General features: G+C 40.1%; 1 protein-coding gene across 2 annotated transcripts; it reads right to left on the bottom strand.

Moving 5' to 3' along the window:
- Positions 1–1,790: 1,790 nt before the first annotated feature.
- F2RL3 (F2R like thrombin or trypsin receptor 3) lies at positions 1,791–16,144 on the bottom strand. 2 transcript variants are annotated; one of them, XM_072156648.1, is made up of 2 exons: positions 16,096–16,144; positions 1,791–3,851 (listed from the first exon to the last, which is right to left on the bottom strand). In XM_072156648.1, the coding sequence occupies exon 2, from the start codon at positions 3,760–3,762 to the stop codon at positions 2,788–2,790; it is 975 nt and encodes a 324-aa protein (XP_072012749.1). In that variant the 5' UTR covers positions 3,763–3,851; positions 16,096–16,144; the 3' UTR covers positions 1,791–2,787. The 2 variants fall into 2 exon arrangements, with proteins under 2 accessions (XP_072012749.1, XP_072012742.1); XM_072156641.1 differs by lacking the exon at positions 16,096–16,144 and adding an exon at positions 6,140–6,277.
- Positions 16,145–19,677: the final 3,533 nt, after the last annotated feature.

The following is a 19,677-nucleotide window of genomic DNA, read 5'->3' as shown; positions in this document are numbered from 1 at the left end:
AATAGTATGTTAAATTATATATAATTCTACTGTCTTTCTTAATACTTGTATATAAATTAAATGTTAAACATAAGCTGTTTTTTCTTTCTTTCTTGCCAAAGTTGATGTATTTGTTAAAAACTTGTTTTGGGTACAGGGACTAGGCAAGAAAATAGGCATTAACCATTGGAACTTTTTTTGAAATTTTTACTATACACTGAAAATGTAGTTTAATCATTTGCTTGTGTCCAGCAGCATCTATTGTTGAGTGCTACCAGTGACCTACATGTGGAAGGCCTGGTACAATGTATTATTGAAGCTGCTGGTGCTGTCTGAAATGCATAAGCTTGTATGTTTGTTCATGGTAGATTTGTATATTAAATGGATTTAATTTTATATTGTATTAGTGCAGCATTACTTATTGTCCTCACATTTGCATCTTTTCATCAATGACAATAAATTGTTTACAAACTCTTTATGCCATGTTTAACTGAGTATATTAAACCTACAATTTCTTGATAAAGTGCAAATATGTTTTCCAGGATCGGAAAAGGAAAAAATTGCCTCTTGGCTACCTTGTAAGACAGCCCCCTCTTAAAGGATATCTACCATAAAACTGAAGTATAATCCCAGAACACTTACTCATAGATCCAGACACTGTGACTGTGGAAATCTTCTTATATATGTTATTCATAACCTCCTTCTATCTAAAACCAATTTTTACAATTATGCTAATGAGCCAGAAGGGCTCTTGGGGGTATTACCAGAGACCCTCTGTGTTGTACCTTCACAGGCTGTTACACTGTGCAGAAGCATGTATCAACCTGTCCTGTCAGCACTTCCCTCTCTCTCTGACTGCTGTAGTCTTATAACAGCAGTGAGTTTTAGCACTCATTGGCTCTTGCACAGTGTAACTGCCTATGAAGCTACAGCACCAAGTGGCACTAGCAATGCCCCTAATAGCACATTAGCATAATTACCATAATTAAAGATTACCACAGTCCCAGTGCCTGGATCTGTGAGCAAGTTTCCCTTGTTTATCCATACTTGACTTTGATGGTAGATTTCCTTTAACATCTAAGCATGAATTTTTAGGAAGCCTAATGACATAATGCTGGATAAAAGCCAAACCAGTTTATCTTTCCCATAAGGAACAGACTCCCAACTGTAGAAAATGTTTTCAATGTCTCTGCATCTCGTCAGTGTAAAGTCTCCTTAAGGAGAGTTCTCACTTTCCGGACGTTAAAGTGCAAACATTTAGAAAAATTAACTCTGTAAAGTTGCAAGATGAAATGTTTAAGTTGGACAATATGTGTGTTTGTAATCCCTGCTCTAAAGACATTGTGTATTTATTAGCACAAAACTTGGGGAGGTGACAATCTATACATGAATAAAGATACATTGTCTCATAAGAGCTATTGGTGGTAGCATCATTATGGAATCAAACTAAGAAAAGTCTAAAACTATGAACAATTAGAAACTTCTTCAGGGGGGTGTTAACATAAATGAAGAAATAGAGATTGTAGCCTGAAATTTATTGCAACTTTTTAATTCAAGGTAACCACCAGAATATATTTTCATAGAAGGTAGGGTCAGAAAATAACACTCACTAAAATGAAGTTTACCATCCACCAATACCCCAAAGTCATGTTCTACTGTAGTTTTACCAACTAATTGACTAGCTGTATTGTGAAAAATGTGGTGACAGATTCCAACAGTGTCAGGTACGCCTAGAGCCCTATTAACTAAAAATTGTTTCCCTGAGATCCCCATATAATCAACTATATCATTTTACCTGGTATCCAGGGATATCAATAACGAGTTGAGGGGAGCATGGCCTCCTAGGGCTGAATCCAGCAACTCATCCCCATGCTTTCTCAGCATGTAGCAGTGATGTCATGTGACCAGGATGACATCATCTCAGGTCCTTTAGTCTCCTAACATAAGCAAACTGCTGGATGCAGCCTGAGGAGGCCACACCCCCTCGACTTGCTACAGATATCCCTGGATACCATGTAAAATTATACCAGGTATAATTGTATGGGGATCTGAGGGAAACAATTTTAGCTAAGAGAAAGGTGTCAGCTAATTAATAGGGTTCTATGCAACTAGCTGTACAGGCAGTCCCCATGTTATGTACAAGATAGTGTCCGTAAGTTTGTTCTTAAGTTAAATTTGTATGTAAGTTGGAACTGTATATTTCATAATTGTAATCCAAACCAAAAGCTAAAACATTTTTTGGTCTCTGTGACAATTGAATTCTAAAAATGTTGGATTGTCATAAGAACCAGGATTAACAATAAAGCTTCATTACAGACACCTGTGATAACTGTTACATCTGTTTATTGTAATCTAGGGCTAAAGTACAGTAAATTATCAACATCCAGAGCTCCGTTTGTAACGTCGGGTGTTCTTAAGTAGGGTACCGCCTGTATTTGTAAAAAAATGTGGTGACAAGTTCCCTTTAAAATATAAATGCACCTTTTATTTTATTTTCCTATTATCTACATTAAACTTAATTAATCATACAAATTATTGCATATAAAAGGTGCCCATAATCTTGTCCTGAATGGGGTTAAAGCATCCCATTATTTTTATTTCCAGTTGCTGAAAACCTCACACAACACACAAGGACATCTGCATAATGTTCTCATTATGTTCTCCTGTTCTTGTGTCACATGGAACTGCCATACAAGGGGAAACACTAGGTCATGAATGTATGTAGGCCATGCCGTGCATCTTTTTTTTATTTTTTACAGATACTGATGTACCAACTGTCCAAAACTTTTTCTTGAGCAGAAAGACAAGTCACAGCACAGAATGAGACCGATAGTTGTGGTAACTTGGTGGTAGCGTCTCTTTAGACGTTTTTACTGAGGTTATTGATATTGCAGATTTTTTCCTAAACTTATTTCTCACCTTGTCACGAAATTCCTCAGAAGCATAATAATAGATGAAAGGATCCACACAGCTGTTTAAGGTGCTCAAAGTTAGGCAGACCATATAGATTGCATAAAGGTCTTCATGTCTTTGAAGACAGTGCTCTGAGTAATGCATTAGAAGAACCACATTGCTTGGGGTCAAGAAAATGATCACTACAAATAACACCAATGCACTTAGTTTTACAGCATAGGTGTATTTCTCTCCACTTAGTATCAGTTCCCGAATTACAGCAGTGTAACTAAATACAATAATTACTAGAGGTAAAATAAAGCACAAGACCACAACAGACATGAAATAATAAAACAGATACTCTGCTTGTTCATCTTGCGGAAGAGCATCATGACACAATGTAAGATCAGTTTCCAGAAGGCGGTAGGATTGTTGCATAGTGGTTAAAGGAATGGTAGCTAACATGGCTATTAGCCAGCAAGTAGAACAAATGACAATTGCAAAAATCCTGCTTCTGAATGTTCTGGAGAAAAAAGGGTGCACTACCGCCAGGTAACGGTCAAAACTGATACTCATCAGAAGTAAGGCTGAGCAATACATGTTACCATAAAAGAAGCTTGTCACAGCCCTGCACATCAGCTCACCAAAAATCCAATTGTTTCCCAAATAATAGTAAAGTATCTTAAAGGGCAGAACCAATATAAGCAAGAGGTCGGCCACAGCCAAATTCATGAGGAACACCGTAGATGTCATCTTTTTGACTTTGGTAGCAAAAACCCATAGGGCAATAGCATTGGCTGGTAGTCCCACCATGAATATAACCATGTAGATGGAAGGTATGAGCACAACCGTTATAGAACTATTCAGATGATCTTTCGATGATGCAGACATTTTTAAAAATGTGTCGTTGAGTTCACCTTTGAAGGAGCGTGGTTGTGGACATGATGCAAAATCGGATATATTTGTTTCATCAGAATAATCTGTAAACAATGTAAAATGAAATGTAAGACCACTAAATAATGGATTACAATATCAGAAACAAAATATTATGACCATTTCAATTTCACTCTATTATTTTGGCGTTTCCTGCTCAGCCAGCTCCTCCCATATACTCCTCCCCATACCGTATGCCTCCTTGTTCATATCATGTGACCAGGGTGATAGCATCTCAGGTCCTTTTGCCTCTTAACAATAGCAAACTGTACATGTACTGTATTGTATGTGATCAAATGAAGTCACAGCAGCCTCCATGGACATCTTCTACTCCTCCTCATCCTCCATGGAGGCTGCTGTAATTTCATGTGATCACATACATGATCTACAGTTTGCTATTGTTAGAAGGCTAAAGCACCTGCGATGATGTAACTCTGGCCATGTGTCATAAATGTAAGATAAGGCATTGTGTAAAAAAATTGACACTATTTTTCAAATGTACATAGAGCTTAATATGTCTGTACTTGAATATTAGCAGACGATCCCTATACAAGGAGGCAGGGCAGTGATGTGAAGAGACACAGTTAAAATATGAGGCATGGTTCACTGGCAGCTTAGGAGAAGAGTCACAGATACCAGACATGAATCACAAACGCTAATTTGAATATCAGAAATATGGCTGTAATTAAGGTACAATGCCCCACTAGCAGCTAATTTTAGGCAATATGGGGGGACATGTAACCATTTATCAGCAGGCATTGTTAGTCAGGGTGGTAAAATTCTGGTGACAGGTCCTCTTTAAATCCTGGAATAGATACTGCAAGCATAGAATGGTCCAAGGCAAGGGAAGAAAGCTCTGCGTCTGGCTCAAGTGGGCATTCTGACTGGCATATGGTAAATTGTTGCTGGTATAATGGACATTGTAGGTGTTGCAAGATGGCTACAAAGGAGGGGACATTGAAGCTAGTAGAAGGGACAATACAGCGCAGTATTTGGAGGCTTGCTTTTTAACACAAAAAAATGGAAAAACCTGTTGACTCTAGTATAAACCGAGGGTGGGGAATGCATTGGTCATAGCCTCCCCAGTATAGAGCCAGCCAGCCCCCTGTAGTATTTATAACCTGCCAGTCCCCTGTAGTATATAGCCTGTTAGCCCCTTGTAGTATATAGCCTACCAGCCCCTGTAGCATATAGCCAGCCCAGCCCCCTGTAGAGTATAACCTGCCAGCCCCTGTAGTATATTGCCTGCCAGCCCCTGTAGTATATAGCTTACCAGCCTCTGTAGTATGTAGCCTGCCTGCCCTTGTAGTATACAGCCTGCCAGCCCCCTTTAGTATATAACCTGCCAGCCCCTGCCCCCAATATAATGCCTGTGAGAAAAAAACAAACAATGTACTCACCTTCCGACGCCTCTTCTATACAGGGATGCTCTGGCATTGGCTCCGTGTCCCCGCGCTATCCGTTGCAGTCACCATGACATCAGGAGCCAGTGCACATAGTAGAATGTCAGTGAGCCGCTGAGGTCACGATCCCTGTGACGGACAGCGCGGGGACACGGAGCCGATGCCGGAACATCGCTGTATAGAGGAGGACCTGCCGGGGGACTTCAGAAGGTGAGTACACTTTTTTTCCCGACTCAAGTATAAGCCGAGTTAGGGTTTTTCAGCACATTTTTCATGCTGAAAAACTTGGCTTATACTCGAGTATATTCGGGTACTTTATTTGTTGTTTTGTATAACATGACCTATCCTTATATATATTATCCATATGTAGCAGATTAAAAAAATCCACACGGTTGTTTTGTTCCGTGTCTAATCCGTGTATGGTTCATGTGTCATCCACTTTTTTTGTGTTGTTATCTCTTTCCAATTATTACCGCTGTGAAGAACCAATATTTGTGTGCAGTATATTTTTTTGATTTGCAAGGATACAAAAAGTATTGCATGCAATTATTGTTTTTCTTATTCATAGAGTCTTTGAGGTGTCTTAATCTTATGTATATAAACTTTGTTTGACTTTAACTTATAGACTCCTTAGATACTTTCTAAGAATATAAATAATATAATGCAAAAAGTAATATCTGAAATGTACATTCCCAGCAGCATGCTCACAGTAGAAATGACAGCAGTGGTCATTTGAAGCATTTGTGATTTGGAGGACATCTAAATGTTAAAAAACCTAAATTTCGGGTTTCTGCCTAGACTGCAAAAAGACTTGACCAGAAAAATTATTCTACCGCAATAGACTATTTTCATGAATCAGGTACCATAACCAGACAACACTGCTATACTACATGGTTACATCAAAGACATCTATTACCAAAAGTCATACATACCATCATAATCTTGTGTGGCCAGAGACCTGACCCATAAAGCCAGGAGCAGGATGGGGTTGGAGAGCAAGCAGCTAGAGAAGACCATGCTGTCAGGGATCTGCTAAAAACGAGAAAACAAGGGACCTTGCTACACTGACAATTACCCACTTCCTATGTACTATAAAAAAAAAAAGGAGAGGAAACATAGCAGTGTTTATATGGGGGAGGTGGAATGGTCTATGTGAAGCAAATGTAGAGAACATCCTAGTAGGATGTAGAGCAACAGTGAAAGCTAAGGAATGTGTTCCTTACTTATTCCTTTGAGAACAAATTCCTGCGTTGTATTTTCAGTTCCAGTACAGTAACAAGAATCATCTCCATCACTTACCAACTATATGGAAATATGCAAATTAAAAGTCTAATAATGTATTTTATTTCATAGAATGTATCACATGGGAATATGTATACAGTATATGTGTCTATATGCTATCTAAACAAAAGCATTTGGACACACCCAGTGACCTAGCTATGGGTTCAGGATAGCGGGGGCAAAAGCCTCTCGAGATGGCCCCAAAACCAGTAATGCTAATATTACCACCAAACAGTGACCATACATGGTAGATACCGGTTCTATTCAATGGTAGATACCGGTTCTAGATAATGATATATAACAATGTAACTTCAGCCATCCACATTTTGTTTCTTTCATCTGACCAGGGCCATTATGACTTCTATCTACTGCTCCCTGAATTTTTTGGAGCCCTGCTAAAATGTTGGTGGATATGAAAGGAAAGTCTCCCACTTATATTGATTAACCTATTATTTTTTTGAGTCGTATTAGTGTTGTGCCTATATATACAGGATATGAGTAGTAGCACTATGCTATACCCATATAAACAAGATAGGAGAATTAGTGCTGTGCTATTATATACAGGATTGGAGTTGTAGTACTATGCTTATATTTATAGGATATGAGTAGTAGTAGTGTGCTATGCCCAGATATATAGGTTAGGAGTAGTAGTGCACTTCTGTCCACATATACAGTGGGTACAGAAAATATTCAGACCCCTTTAAACTTTTCACAGTTTAATTGCAGCCAACTGGTAAGATCTAAAAGGTTATTTTTTTTTTGCTCATCAATGTACGCTCTGCACCCCATCTTGACAGAAAAAAACTGAAATGTAGAGGTCTTTGGTAATTTACTAAACAAGAAAAACTGAAATCCCACATGGTTAGAAGTATTCAGACCCTTTTCTCAGTATAGCGTAAAAGCACCTTTTGAGCTAGTACAGCCAAGAGTCTTCTTGAGAATGATGCAAAAAGTTTTTCACACCTGGATTTGGGGATCCTCTGCCATTCTTCCTTGAAGTCTCTCCAGTTCCCTCAGGTTGGAGGGTGAGCGTTGGTGGACAGCCATTTTCACTCCAGAAATGGGTTGAGGTCAGGGCTCTGGCTGGGCCAGTCAAGAATGGTCACAGAGTTGTTCTGAAGCCACTGCCTTGTTATTTTACCTTTGTGCTTAGAGTCATTGGCGTGTTGGAAGGTGAACCACTCTGAAGAGGTTTTCATCCAGGATAGCCACATTCATCTTTTCTTTTATTGCAACCAGAGAATCTTATAGTCTTGGAGTCCTTCATGGATTTTTTGCAAACTGTATGTGGGCTTTCATATATATTGTACTGAGCAGAGGCTTCCATCGGCGCACACTGCCATAAAGCCCCAAATGGTGGAGGGCTGCAGTGATAGTTGACTTTGTGCAACTTTCTCCCATCTCCCTACTGCATCTCTGGAGCTCAGCCACAGTGATCTTGGGTTCTTTGCCTCTCTCACCAAGGCTCTTTTCCCACGATTGCCTAGTTCGGCTGGTTGCTAGGTCAAGGAAGAGTTGTGGTTATCCCAAACCTCTTCCTTTTAAGGACTATGGAGGCCACTGTGCTCTAGGAACCTTAAATGCGGCAGAAATTCTTTTGTAACCTTAGCCACATCCGTACCTCGCCACAATTCTGTCTCTGAGCTCCTTGGGCAGTTGCTTAGACTTCATGATACGCATGTGCTCTGACATGCACTGTGAGCTGTGAGGTCTTAAATAGGCAGGTGTGGGTCTTTCCTAATCAATTCCAATCAGTTTAATTAAACACACCTGGACTCCAATGAAGGATTAGAACCATTTTAAGGAGAATTAGAAGGTAATGGACATCATGTGAGTAAAATATGAGTCACAGCAAAGGGTCTGAATACTTATGACCATGTGATTTTTCAGTTTTTCTTCTTTAATAAATTAGCAAACATATCTACATCTCTTTCTGTCAATATGGGATGCAGAGTGTACATTAAAGGAAATCTACCATTTGTTTTTATGAATTGTGAACCAAACATACCATGAGAATGTTGTAGCAACACAGATGCAGAAACATATCTTGTGTCCTTGCTGCCGGACATAAACACATTACTTCCACATACACAGGGGCTGCCTGTACTGTCCAAACAGGACTAATAAACCTAAGCTGGATGACTCCGCCACAGCAGCTAAGGGCTGGTGCAGCGATTGATTACTTCTGCCTGTTAGAGACAACACAGTCATTACGTATTCTGGGGCATATGCTGGGCAGGACAAGGCTGAAGCAGTCCATAGTTAGGGTAAGAGGAGAGCGCTGGGGCAGCCACAGGAGTCCCAGAGCCTCATTATCATATGTATATGTAGCTATTCATTTGATGCTGAGGCCTCACATTCTTTAGGCATGGGATTAAGTTTTGAACGGCACCTTTAAATCCCTTTTAGTGCTGAGGAAAGGTGTAAGCATAAATGTTTGACTTGTTACAACAACAGGTTAATTTTGTAGGGGCTTAAATATTTTACTACACCTAAGGGAAAATGTATTTTATAGTCTATAGATGACTTGACTGCCAGATGCTACGACCAGTTCCTTGTCATTACATGAGCAATAGGATGTGCTGCTGACTTAAATATGGCCCTCTCCGTTGTGGCTCTAATGGATAAACAGTCTCAGTTGATTCAAGGGGTTGATTCAATTGCGAGGGGGTTTAATATTCTAATGTTAGTATATGAATTATACTATTTATTATTTAGCTATAACTAAAGTTACTCACATTTAGATCTTTTTCTGTCAGTAAAATCCTAGATCTCCGCACTAAAAACTAGAGGTTTCTAAGCTCTAAAAAACTTGGCTAAATACTTCATTTCCAAGCTTGGTGTCATGGGTCTCTATTGTTAATAGTGTCAACCAGCTGCGGTCATCTGTAGGAAACCAGTCCAATATAATCAATCACCAATAGGAAAGTAAGGTACAGGTGCAGGATGTTCTATCTTTAGAAACAGTCCTGTAGCGGAGGGTCTAGACAAGGAATGAAGAGATGCAGGGACAGATTAGGAACAGGGTTGACAAGAATTTTGTAACCAACAGAGGGAAATAGATAGAATAGAATATAGATTAATACATTATTTTCTGGGTATCATTCTTTACTTGAGTATAAAAAAGATAAGAAAGCATGAGGAGGGGACTACCATGCAGCACCATCTTTTTGAAGCCACCGGCAGCGATGGCAGTGTAAACACATACCGATACCGGTGGGTTTTTACTGCAATATGCAGCAAACACCCTCCAGGTATGGAGAGGACTCAGCCCATGAACTGACTCCAAACATTTCCAGGCAAAGTTCCAGCCCAGCAAAGCTCCACCCATCACCTGCCTACAACATGTAGATAAACATGTCCAAAACTAGACATAATATATTCAAAATTGAATTGATAAAATACAATAAAAAATGTAATAATTTAAAATTAAATAATTTCATATGTTTAAACCTTTTGGAGCAATGCAGTCCATTTGCAAAATCTGATATCCCTCCCTGTAATATCCCTCCCTGTAAGGAAGTAGGCATCTAAGGTATCCTCCTCTCAGGGTCTATTAACTCTTTCCACAAAATCTCATGCTGGTCAAATCTCCTGCATGAGTGTATCTAAACATCTAGACATTAGAGATATTTGTATTGGTTGGATATCTTCCGATATGTTCCCTAATTCTTTCTTTTAACCGCCTACTAGTACAGCCAACGCAGGTAAGTTCACAAGCAGTATATAGTATATTCAACTCTCTAAATAATTGATCGAGTATTGCAGTTAAAAAAACTTTTGCACATGATATTTCTTTATCTCTATTTTAGAAGTAATAGAACATATTTGATAAACATATTTGCAACACATACATAGATTAGCACCACAGTGGAAAGCCCCTTTTTGTCTGACCAGGTAGTCCTGTCAGAAGAGCCTCATGGACAGCTTGGTTTCATCTTCAAATGTCTCAGTGGTAGAGCAATTGCGTCTAGCACAAAACATTTCACCTTGAGGAACCCACTTTAAAGTATGTATGCTAAGGCAAGAAGACCCAAATAGAATCCAATTAACTGCTGTGGGTTTTCGGTAGGTTTTAGTAAAGATTTTGGAATTTACATTGAAAATATACAAGTCCAAAAAAATGTACTACTATCTTTATTCCAATAATGGGTGAAGAACAAGTTCAAAGAATTATCATTCATGTATTTGATGAAGTCTGGTACGGTCGCCTCCACAGACGACCAGTTACGCCCCTGTGACAGTAAGAATAAAGATACAAATAAAGTATAAAGAGCAATGAAGTATTGTGCTTCTTGAAGGCAACCACACATGTGAGTATTTGTGTTCTGACCCAGATTAGCCCAAGTACAAGGGATATGCCCTCTGGCTGTACAGCAAATTACATGCTTCAAAAATTGTTAGAAATCCATCACTTTGTAAACATTTTTTGCTGCTATGTATGAACTACAGATATGCTATGTAATGTTTTAACATGATGGAGGAATAATTTTTTTACAAAAAAAAATTATTTTTACAACCTGCTTGATTTTTAATCATTTTTGAAACAAATAAAGTAGTAGCTTCTTCTCCACATTTCAGCCTATAGGCTGTGTTTTAGAATGCAATCCAGGATGATAACAGAAAGGGGCTCAGCCCAAATGCATCCAATTGGTAACAAATGCCCAATGTTTTGTTTTGTTTGTCAATCACACGCCCCTCCCCATACTGTCTGGATTGTGCTGTAGACAGGGGTGCACCTGCCATGAGGGGAGTTGAGCAGCTCACCTCAGGCGGTGCGCCTCCTGCTCGACAAGGGGGCGGCACCGCGCTCCCGACCCCGCTGCCGCCGAACAGGACCGCGCTGCAGCCTTCCGTTCGGGACCTTGCTCCCCTCTGGCACCATGCGCCCCCCTTCCCCAGTGCTCCGTCCAGCACCATGCTTCCAGTCGCTGGCCGACACTCCCTCCCCCGCATACTCCCGCTCCCCACACCAGGCCGCTCCCCCCGCTGCTCCCGGCTCCAACCCCACTCCCGCGGTCCCGGCTCTCAAACCCCCCTCCCACCCAAACCCTCGCTCCCGGCTCCGACCGCAGTCCCGCCTCTCAAATAACCCCTCCACCCCAAACCCTTGCTCCCGGCTCTGACCCTCCCCCGCTCTTGCGGTCCTGACTGTCCCCCCCCCCCAACACTGAAACTGCTCCAGGACAAGGCAGAACTTACCAAGACCATAAAAGAAAGGTAAAGGTAATCTATCTTTGCCTATAAGTATATGTGTGTATATGTATATGTGTGTGTGTGTACAGGACTTTATTAGACGTAAATAAATTTGTTAGAAACTTAACAGTTAAAATGCATTTTTTAGACAAATCCCAAGACACACAGCCTGCAGAAAATGTTTTCGACAGTGATTATCCAATTGTTGCACATGAGCCAAAAGAGAATATTCTGGTAGATTTTATAGATCAAACTAATGTCCTTAATCTCAAAATCTTAGAGAATGAATCGTTGGCTATTAAGGACACACCAATGAAACCCTTCTTAACCAGCAATCCTAGTTTCTACCCTGTAAATTCCAGGTGTGGCAGTATGGATAAATTCCAAGACATGGTAGAGAAGGAGCTAACCACACTTAAAATACAATGTAATTCTATTCATACTAGATCCAACATAACACATGTAGAAAAACAAGCCCTACAAGATATAAAAAACAATCAGGATTTAACGATTAGAAACGCGGACAAGGGAGGATCCATTGTCCTTATGAATTCCTCGTTATATAAAAAACTTAATGAAGATTTACTTAATGATCGTAATACGTACCGTAAACTTACCATGGATCCCACGTCCAGTTGTCAGCACACTTTGATGAAACTCTTAGAGGAGGGGGAAGCTTTGGGGGTGCTAGACGTTAGACTCAAAGAATATCTTTATAACAAACACCCGATCATGCCGGTCTTCCACTCCCTCCCTAAGGTCCACAAAGGGGTTTTTCCCCCTCCCTGTCGACCCATTGTCGCGGGCATTGGGGGCCTTGGGGAACGACTGGGAGATTGGCTTGACCATCTTTTACAGCCACTAACAATGGTCACACCCACATATCTGAGAGACACGAAGCATTTATTACAAATTATGGATAATATGGAGTGGCAAGACACCTACAGTTTAACTTCATGCGACGTAGTCGCTCTCTATTCCTCTATACCACATGAATTGGCATTGGTATACCTCACCCAACACCTTAATGATTTCTGCACTTACTCCCCGGAACTTAAGGAGTACATTATTATGGTTACAAGATTTTTATTAACCAACAATTTTTTTATGTTCGATTCAGAATTTTATTTGCAAGTGGAGGGGGCCCCTATGGGAGCTAAATTTTCCCCCTCCCTTGCGAATATATTCATGATACAGTGGGAAAAGAGGTATATTTTTTCAGAACACAACCCACACAGGTCGTCTGTGAAGTGGTTTGGTCGCTTCATAGATGACCTGTTGTGGGTGTGGGAAGGATCAAGTCATGAATTCGAGAGTTTTGTTTCTTATTTAAATCATAATGATATGAACTTAAAGTTCACACACTTTTTTGGAGGAACAGAAATAAATTACTTGGATGTCACCTTGAGGGGGAAAGATGGCAATATACATATATCGCCATACCGCAAATCCATCGCGGGTAACACAATTTTACTATCCACATCGTGTCACCCCAGGCATGTAGTGGACAATATCCCCTATGGCGAATTGCTTCGACTTCGTCGGAACAGTTCCTTAGACTCCACTTTCAATGAACAAACACTTGATTGGGAAAAGAGGTTTAGGGATCGAAAATACAAACCACATGTTTTAATAAACGCTAAAAAAAGAATTGCAAATGTCAATAGAGAAACACTCTTATCTGATTCCTCTAAAAGAAAAGACCAAACACTAATTGACAAACCTATTACATTTACCACCACTTATAGTAATCAGTTTCACCATGTAAAAAGAATCATTAAAAAGCATTTACCTATCCTGGAACAGAACGAAGATGTGAAATTGTGTCTCACTAAAGGAATCAGGTACATCTCTAAAAAAGCCCCCACCCTTGGGTCTATGCTGTCTCCTAGTTTATTTAAGAGCGTTACCACGAATCCCAAGAAATATACCTGGTTGCAACATCTGGGAAGCCACAAATGTGGACATCTAAAATGTATAGCATGTAAATATGCATGCGTTTCTGACTCCTTTTCCTCATGCACCACTGATAATAATTACAAAATCACTACTTATTTGAATTGCAATACATCATTTGCCATATACAGCATTAAATGCACCTCATGCAACAAACAATATGTGGGATGCACCACTAATGCTCTTAAAGTCCGCATAAGGAAACACATATCCGATGTAAAAAATAGCAATTTAACCAATTTGTCTGCGGCCTCGAGACATTTTCGAGATGTGCACAATGGTGACACCAGATTTTTTATGTGGCAAGGCATAGAAAAGGTTAAACGACCAGATAGGGGAGGAGACCATAGGAAAAAACTTATGAGCAGGGAAACCTATTGGATGTTTATCCTCAAAACAACACAACCTATGGGTCTGAACCTGCGCCAAGATTTAATCTTATGCTATGAATAATTTAGTTTTTTCTGTGACTAATATCGTAGTATTATTATATTACTATTTCCATCATTATTTGTCTAGCATTTAACATAATCTTTTCTGTATAGTAATCGCTACTGCCATACGTGCATATGTCATAGATTGCCAATTCCATTTGAAACTATGTATACACATGTTAACCATCGTAATCATCTTACCCTGTGTGATATATTGTTCTTATCTTTATCAAACAATGTTTTAAACTTTATTGCGTCCTAAGAGAAATAGTTAAGATGCCGAAGGAAGTGTTCAGGTCCGGTCATGTGATTCATATCACGTGCCGGTGACGTCACACGCCTACCTGAGGCGCGATCTTTAAATAGCTCTCCTACAACAGGAGGTTTGTAAAACCAAGACTAAGCTCGTAAAGAGCGAAACGCGTCGGTTACAACCTGTTGGTCCACTCACCTATGTACCATGCCATGTGTAAGCTTTTATCCGGATTGAATTAAAAAAGCATTTTATATTCCAAATCTCCTGAAGCGCTGGTGCCTTTTTCTCGTTTGGAGTTGTTTGCCCGAAGTCCGTGGGGTTGTTTGCTGCTCCGTGCGCTGGAGTGAATCGCTTGGAAGAGGTGAGCTGAACAAACTTTTTTGTATAGTCTTACTGTATCTATTTTATACTACATGGCTGTACACTGTATGCATTTTACACTACATGACAGTACTCTGTATCTATTTTATAGTACATGGCTGTACGCTGTATGCATTTTATTCTACATGACAGTACTCTGTATCTTTTATATATGTCATGGCGGCACGCTGTATGCATTTTATACTACATGGTGGTACGCTGTATGCATTTTATACTACATGGTGGTACACTGTATGCATTTTATACTACATGGCGGTGCTCTGTATCTATTTTATACTACATGGCTGTACTCTGTATTTATTTTATACTACATAGCTGTATGCTGTATGCATTTTATACTATATGGCGGCACTCTGTAGGAACTTTATACTACATGACAGTACTCTGTATCTATTTTATACTACATGGCGGTGCTCTGTATCTATTCTATACGTCATGGCGGCACGCTGTATGCATTTTATACTACATGGCGGTACTCTGTATGGATTTTATACTACATGGCGGTACGATACACCTTATCTATCTTATACTGTATGGCAGCACGCTGTATCAATTTTGGATTGCTTTATTTTTACACCAAACCAATATGATGGATCTGGTCCTGACATTCCCTGATATATTACAAATATGGGGGGGGGAATTTCTCTATGGCTCGCCTCAGGCAGCAGACATGCTTGGTTCACCCCTGGCTGTAAATGTGTACATTACACGATAGAGGTAGCCTCAGAACTGATGGCAGTTGTGCGACTACTGCACTCAATCAATGGCCACTCATTGACCACAATCTGGGCAATCCCTTTAGTGGCTGAATTTCCAGTAAGATGAAGAGAGCTGTATTCTATAATACTATATGTATAATTTATTTAGCATTTTTTAATGGGAACAATGGTTAATAATACCAGTCTGTGGGGAGGTGATTTGACCAAAGGCATTAAGTGAGACACTTTTTCTATCACATGTATATCTATCACATTAAACTTCTCCAATACATTTAACCCCAATGGGCACCTTATGAAGCAGTCTCTTGTCAGCTAGGTTTTTAGTACCAAAAAAACAGACCCATGACCGCTTTATTTAGACATTATTCAGCACATAACGTTCTTCAATTCATTATTAAAACAAAACACAAAGCTTGTTTTGGTTTACGTCATTGTGTGTAACCAACCTTAAATGATCTTTCTACAAATGATCTAAGACTTAGAAGACTGATCACTGCCTGACACTCTGCAATAAGACTTGTGTTTTTTTTCCCTAAGCTATTTCTTTTATCATCCTTTAGCACACATCCGGAAGTGATAACACAGAATGAGTCAGCCAGGAAACCACTGACAATTTTCCAGAGGCATTACATCCAAGGGCCAAAAACATGCAAACAATTCCTCACCAGATCAGTTTGTTGACTTCTGCATCCCCCTCCACCTACTTCTTCTACAGGGATGGGCTTAGTTCATATGATTACTTGATACCAAACACCCAATGGAACCTTTTAAATGTCTATGACCTGTACACAGGATTCATGAAATGTAAGTCTACCACTGTGATTTTACTGCACAGCATGCACTATCTTCACTCCATGCCAAAAGTAACATTGAGTGAGAGGAAAAAAAGTATTGGTAGTTTGACATAAATGTGCTCCTTCTATTTACACTTTTCTATGGTTAAAATGGGTGGTAATGAGAAGTGCAGTAAGTAGAAAATTGAATTCATTGGAAATGGCAAAAGCATAAGCTTATTTGAATAGAGAAAAGTGTTTTGTAATCTTGCAAGAGTAGTAGATCTGTAGAAGGAAAAAAAATATATATAGATGGATAGATTAAGATATATATACATGGGAAGTCGTTTTCTCTCCTGGAAAGAGTTAATAAAAGAGGCTGACATCACAGTTGTGCGGCGGCCGGGCCGTGTGCACAGAGCTGACGTGGACCTGGCGCCGGCACGAAGAAAGAAGATCCAAAGTTACAAAGGGTCGCGGCCCTTCTTAAAAAGCAATATATTCTTTATTTCTTTATTTTAAAATTGCAGGGGACATGGCAGAGGCATGCCATGACTAAGAGCACCTAACGCTCGAAACGCGTAGAAAAAACCTCTGCCATGTCCCCTGCAATTTTAAAATGAAGAAATAAAGAATATATTGCTTTTTAAGAAGTGCCGCGACCCTTTGTTACTTTGGATTACTTTCACCTGCAGTCCTGGCAGGCCACGCGCAAAGCACTCTGCAGGATTGAGGATTTCCTTATGGATTGTCACCCATGTGTGAGGACTTGCTAAAGATCGGGGTGAGCCGTATTACTTTTCTTTTTTACTTTTGTTTGCTATGAAGAAAGAAGAGGCGCTGCCCAAGGAGCTGTCGTGGACCTGCCACGCACATGAAGATTGAAGAGGAGGTGCCCGGGCCGACGGAATGGTAAAGTTCATTTTTTTTACAGACAAGCGATAGGCTACAGGGGGCAGGCTATATACTTCAAGGGGCTGGCAGGCTATATACTACAGGGGGCTGGCGAGCTATATGCTGGGAGCACTGTGACCAATGCATTTCCCACCCTCGGCTTATACTCGAGTCCATAGTGTTTTCTTATTTTTGGTGGTAAAATTAGGTACCTCGGCTTATACTTGTGTCGGCGTATACTCGAATATATACAATATATAGCGTACACTGATTACGCAGTGGTGCACAGAACTTGCCAAATCAGTCCCTGTCACAATCTACTCAACCTACCATTATGTTTTGGAGTGTGGGGGGAAACTAGTTGAGCTAATTTGAAGATATGCCGGTCTGCTTAGGTCTAGATCAAGATCAGACCACTTTGGCCCCACAGATGATTCCAGCAATTAATACTGTACATAGGCATTCATGTAATTTTAACACTTAAAGAATACCTGTCATCGGGTATTGAGATAGCCACATGACTACAGGGTCCTATAGATTTTTTGTACCATTGAGTATAAAATAAAGTTTAAAAATGTACGTGTCTCCAAGAAGCAGCCAAGTCAGATGAATGTCAGCAGACTTTGATGGTTCATGGAACCATCAAAGTCATGGAGTAAGCCTCACATCTTCCTGTTTACCCTTCTCCTCACATGGGCATAAAGCAGCGAAGTCTAAAACTCAGCTTCATACTCTCGATGGGGCAAAAGCTACTACACTTCAAAAGGTACCATACTACAGAGTGCACTACAAAGGCAACAATAAATTCAGGAATTGTTCACCTGGACCTCATAACCTATTTTATGTTAAAAAAAAAGAGGTTAAATTCCTGGGTCACTGTAACCTGGAAATAGCCCAGAATTTGAGCTGCCAGGGCCCCTGGCCAGCATCACATAATTGTGTTTACAGGCCCTCTCTGCCTGCTAAATCAGGCATGTAAAGAAAAGCTTGGATAGAAAATGCAGGGATTTTGATCAAGTGTAAAAGTACCACAGTGCTATCAGCTGAAGGTCAGGGTACAGGCATGTGCTTGTGAAGTCATACTACATTAAATTTTCTTTGCTTTTATAAGAACATTTACATAAATATAGCCTCACAATTAGGTCATTTTGGTGTAGAGTGGCTCTGTTGGAAGGAGTGTCACATATGCTTATGACAGGGAGACTATAATGTGAACCAGACCAGCATGTAAATCCACCCCCTACAGCCCCTAACAAAGGCCTGTTTGTATGAGCCGGGTCTCAGGGGGGCCATTTTCACAAGCACTGACATTGTATACAAAACTTGCCTGTGTGTATGGAAACAGATGATACCAGTGACTTAACAATCCCATGGTATCCTTTAAAAAGCAAATGGTTTATTGAATGAGTCATGGCCCTGCAGGCCTGGGGACAGTGAGGAGCCATCATAGAGGTCTGGTGACTAGAAGAGGGTAATGTGCGGACACAGAAGGGACATAACTAGAAATGGAAAGAGTTTAATTTACCATTAATGTTACTCCATGGGCCTTCATCTTATAGATAAATCCAGATAAGGTCCTATAATGGATGGAAATAGCTGCAAATTAGGTGAAGAAACTAGGTGAAGAAACTAGAAGCACCACTGTTATAGTAGTTACTACTCAAACCATGGAACTAGATGGCCGTGCAGTTAATCCATGTGGTCTCATCTTCAGACTGTGCTCTTTGCAGCTTTTAATGGCGTATTATGAAGTTTTCTTACACCACCTTGGTATTGGCAACAGAAAGCGGAGGCTGAGCATGATTGCCTTTTAACTAAAATATTGGACATTGTAAGCAGCAGCTTCTATCCCATTCAGGGGAGTCTAGAGAAATAGCTGAACAAGCAATGTATGCTTGAACATAGCACATTGCAAGGATATATGGGCAGCACAGTGGCTGAGTGGTTAGCATTACAGCGCTGGGGACCTGGGTTCAAGTCCCAGGGTAAACATCCGCAAAGAGTTTGTATGTTCTCTTTGTGTTTGCGTGGGTTTCCTCCCACACTGCAAAACATACTGGTAGGTGATTGTGAGCCCCATTGGGGACAGGGACTGATTTGGGAAGCTCTATGCAGCGCTGTGTAATCTGTGTGCGCTATATAAATAAACAATTATTATTATTATTAGCATCTCATTGCCAGTTCATTAGATGTACACATAGGAATTAACTGGGGCACAGATTTATTGGACTGATGAACATATAAATCAATGTATAAATTTATTGATGACTGATGTAAATTCTATTCTGTTTTCTGGGATTCCACATACTACTGTAGAAACTTTAGAGCTCCAGTAATGCTAGTTGTGGATAACACTATACAATCATCACTTTGACCTGGTGAGATACTGCCCTCTTGTGTCAAAAGAAGAAAGAGCTAAATTACCAATAATTTTAACGGATTAAAGTAAGAGTGCTTTCACACGTTGCAGTTAAAACTGCATCGCAATCAGCTTTGAGGTGGTTTTAGGTGCAGTTTTGTCAATTGAACAGGTGAAAGACATGAAGTGAACGAGTGAATTTGATTTTGAAGGAGAAACCT

The sequence above is a fragment of the Engystomops pustulosus genome, chromosome 1, assembly GCF_040894005.1.
Source record: "Engystomops pustulosus chromosome 1, aEngPut4.maternal, whole genome shotgun sequence".
Lineage (NCBI taxonomy): Eukaryota > Metazoa > Chordata > Amphibia > Anura > Leptodactylidae > Engystomops > Engystomops pustulosus.
This window is presented reverse-complemented; position numbering and strand designations above follow the sequence as displayed.

Coding starts and splice junctions, on each gene's coding strand:
- F2RL3 (XM_072156641.1), bottom strand. CDS start 6,224: ATGGTCTTCTCTAGCTGCTTGCTCTCCAACCCCATCCTGCTCCTGGCT. Junction 3,852..6,139: donor GGCCACACAAGATTATGATG/GTATGTATGACT, acceptor CATTGTTTACAG/ATTATTCTGATGAAACAAAT.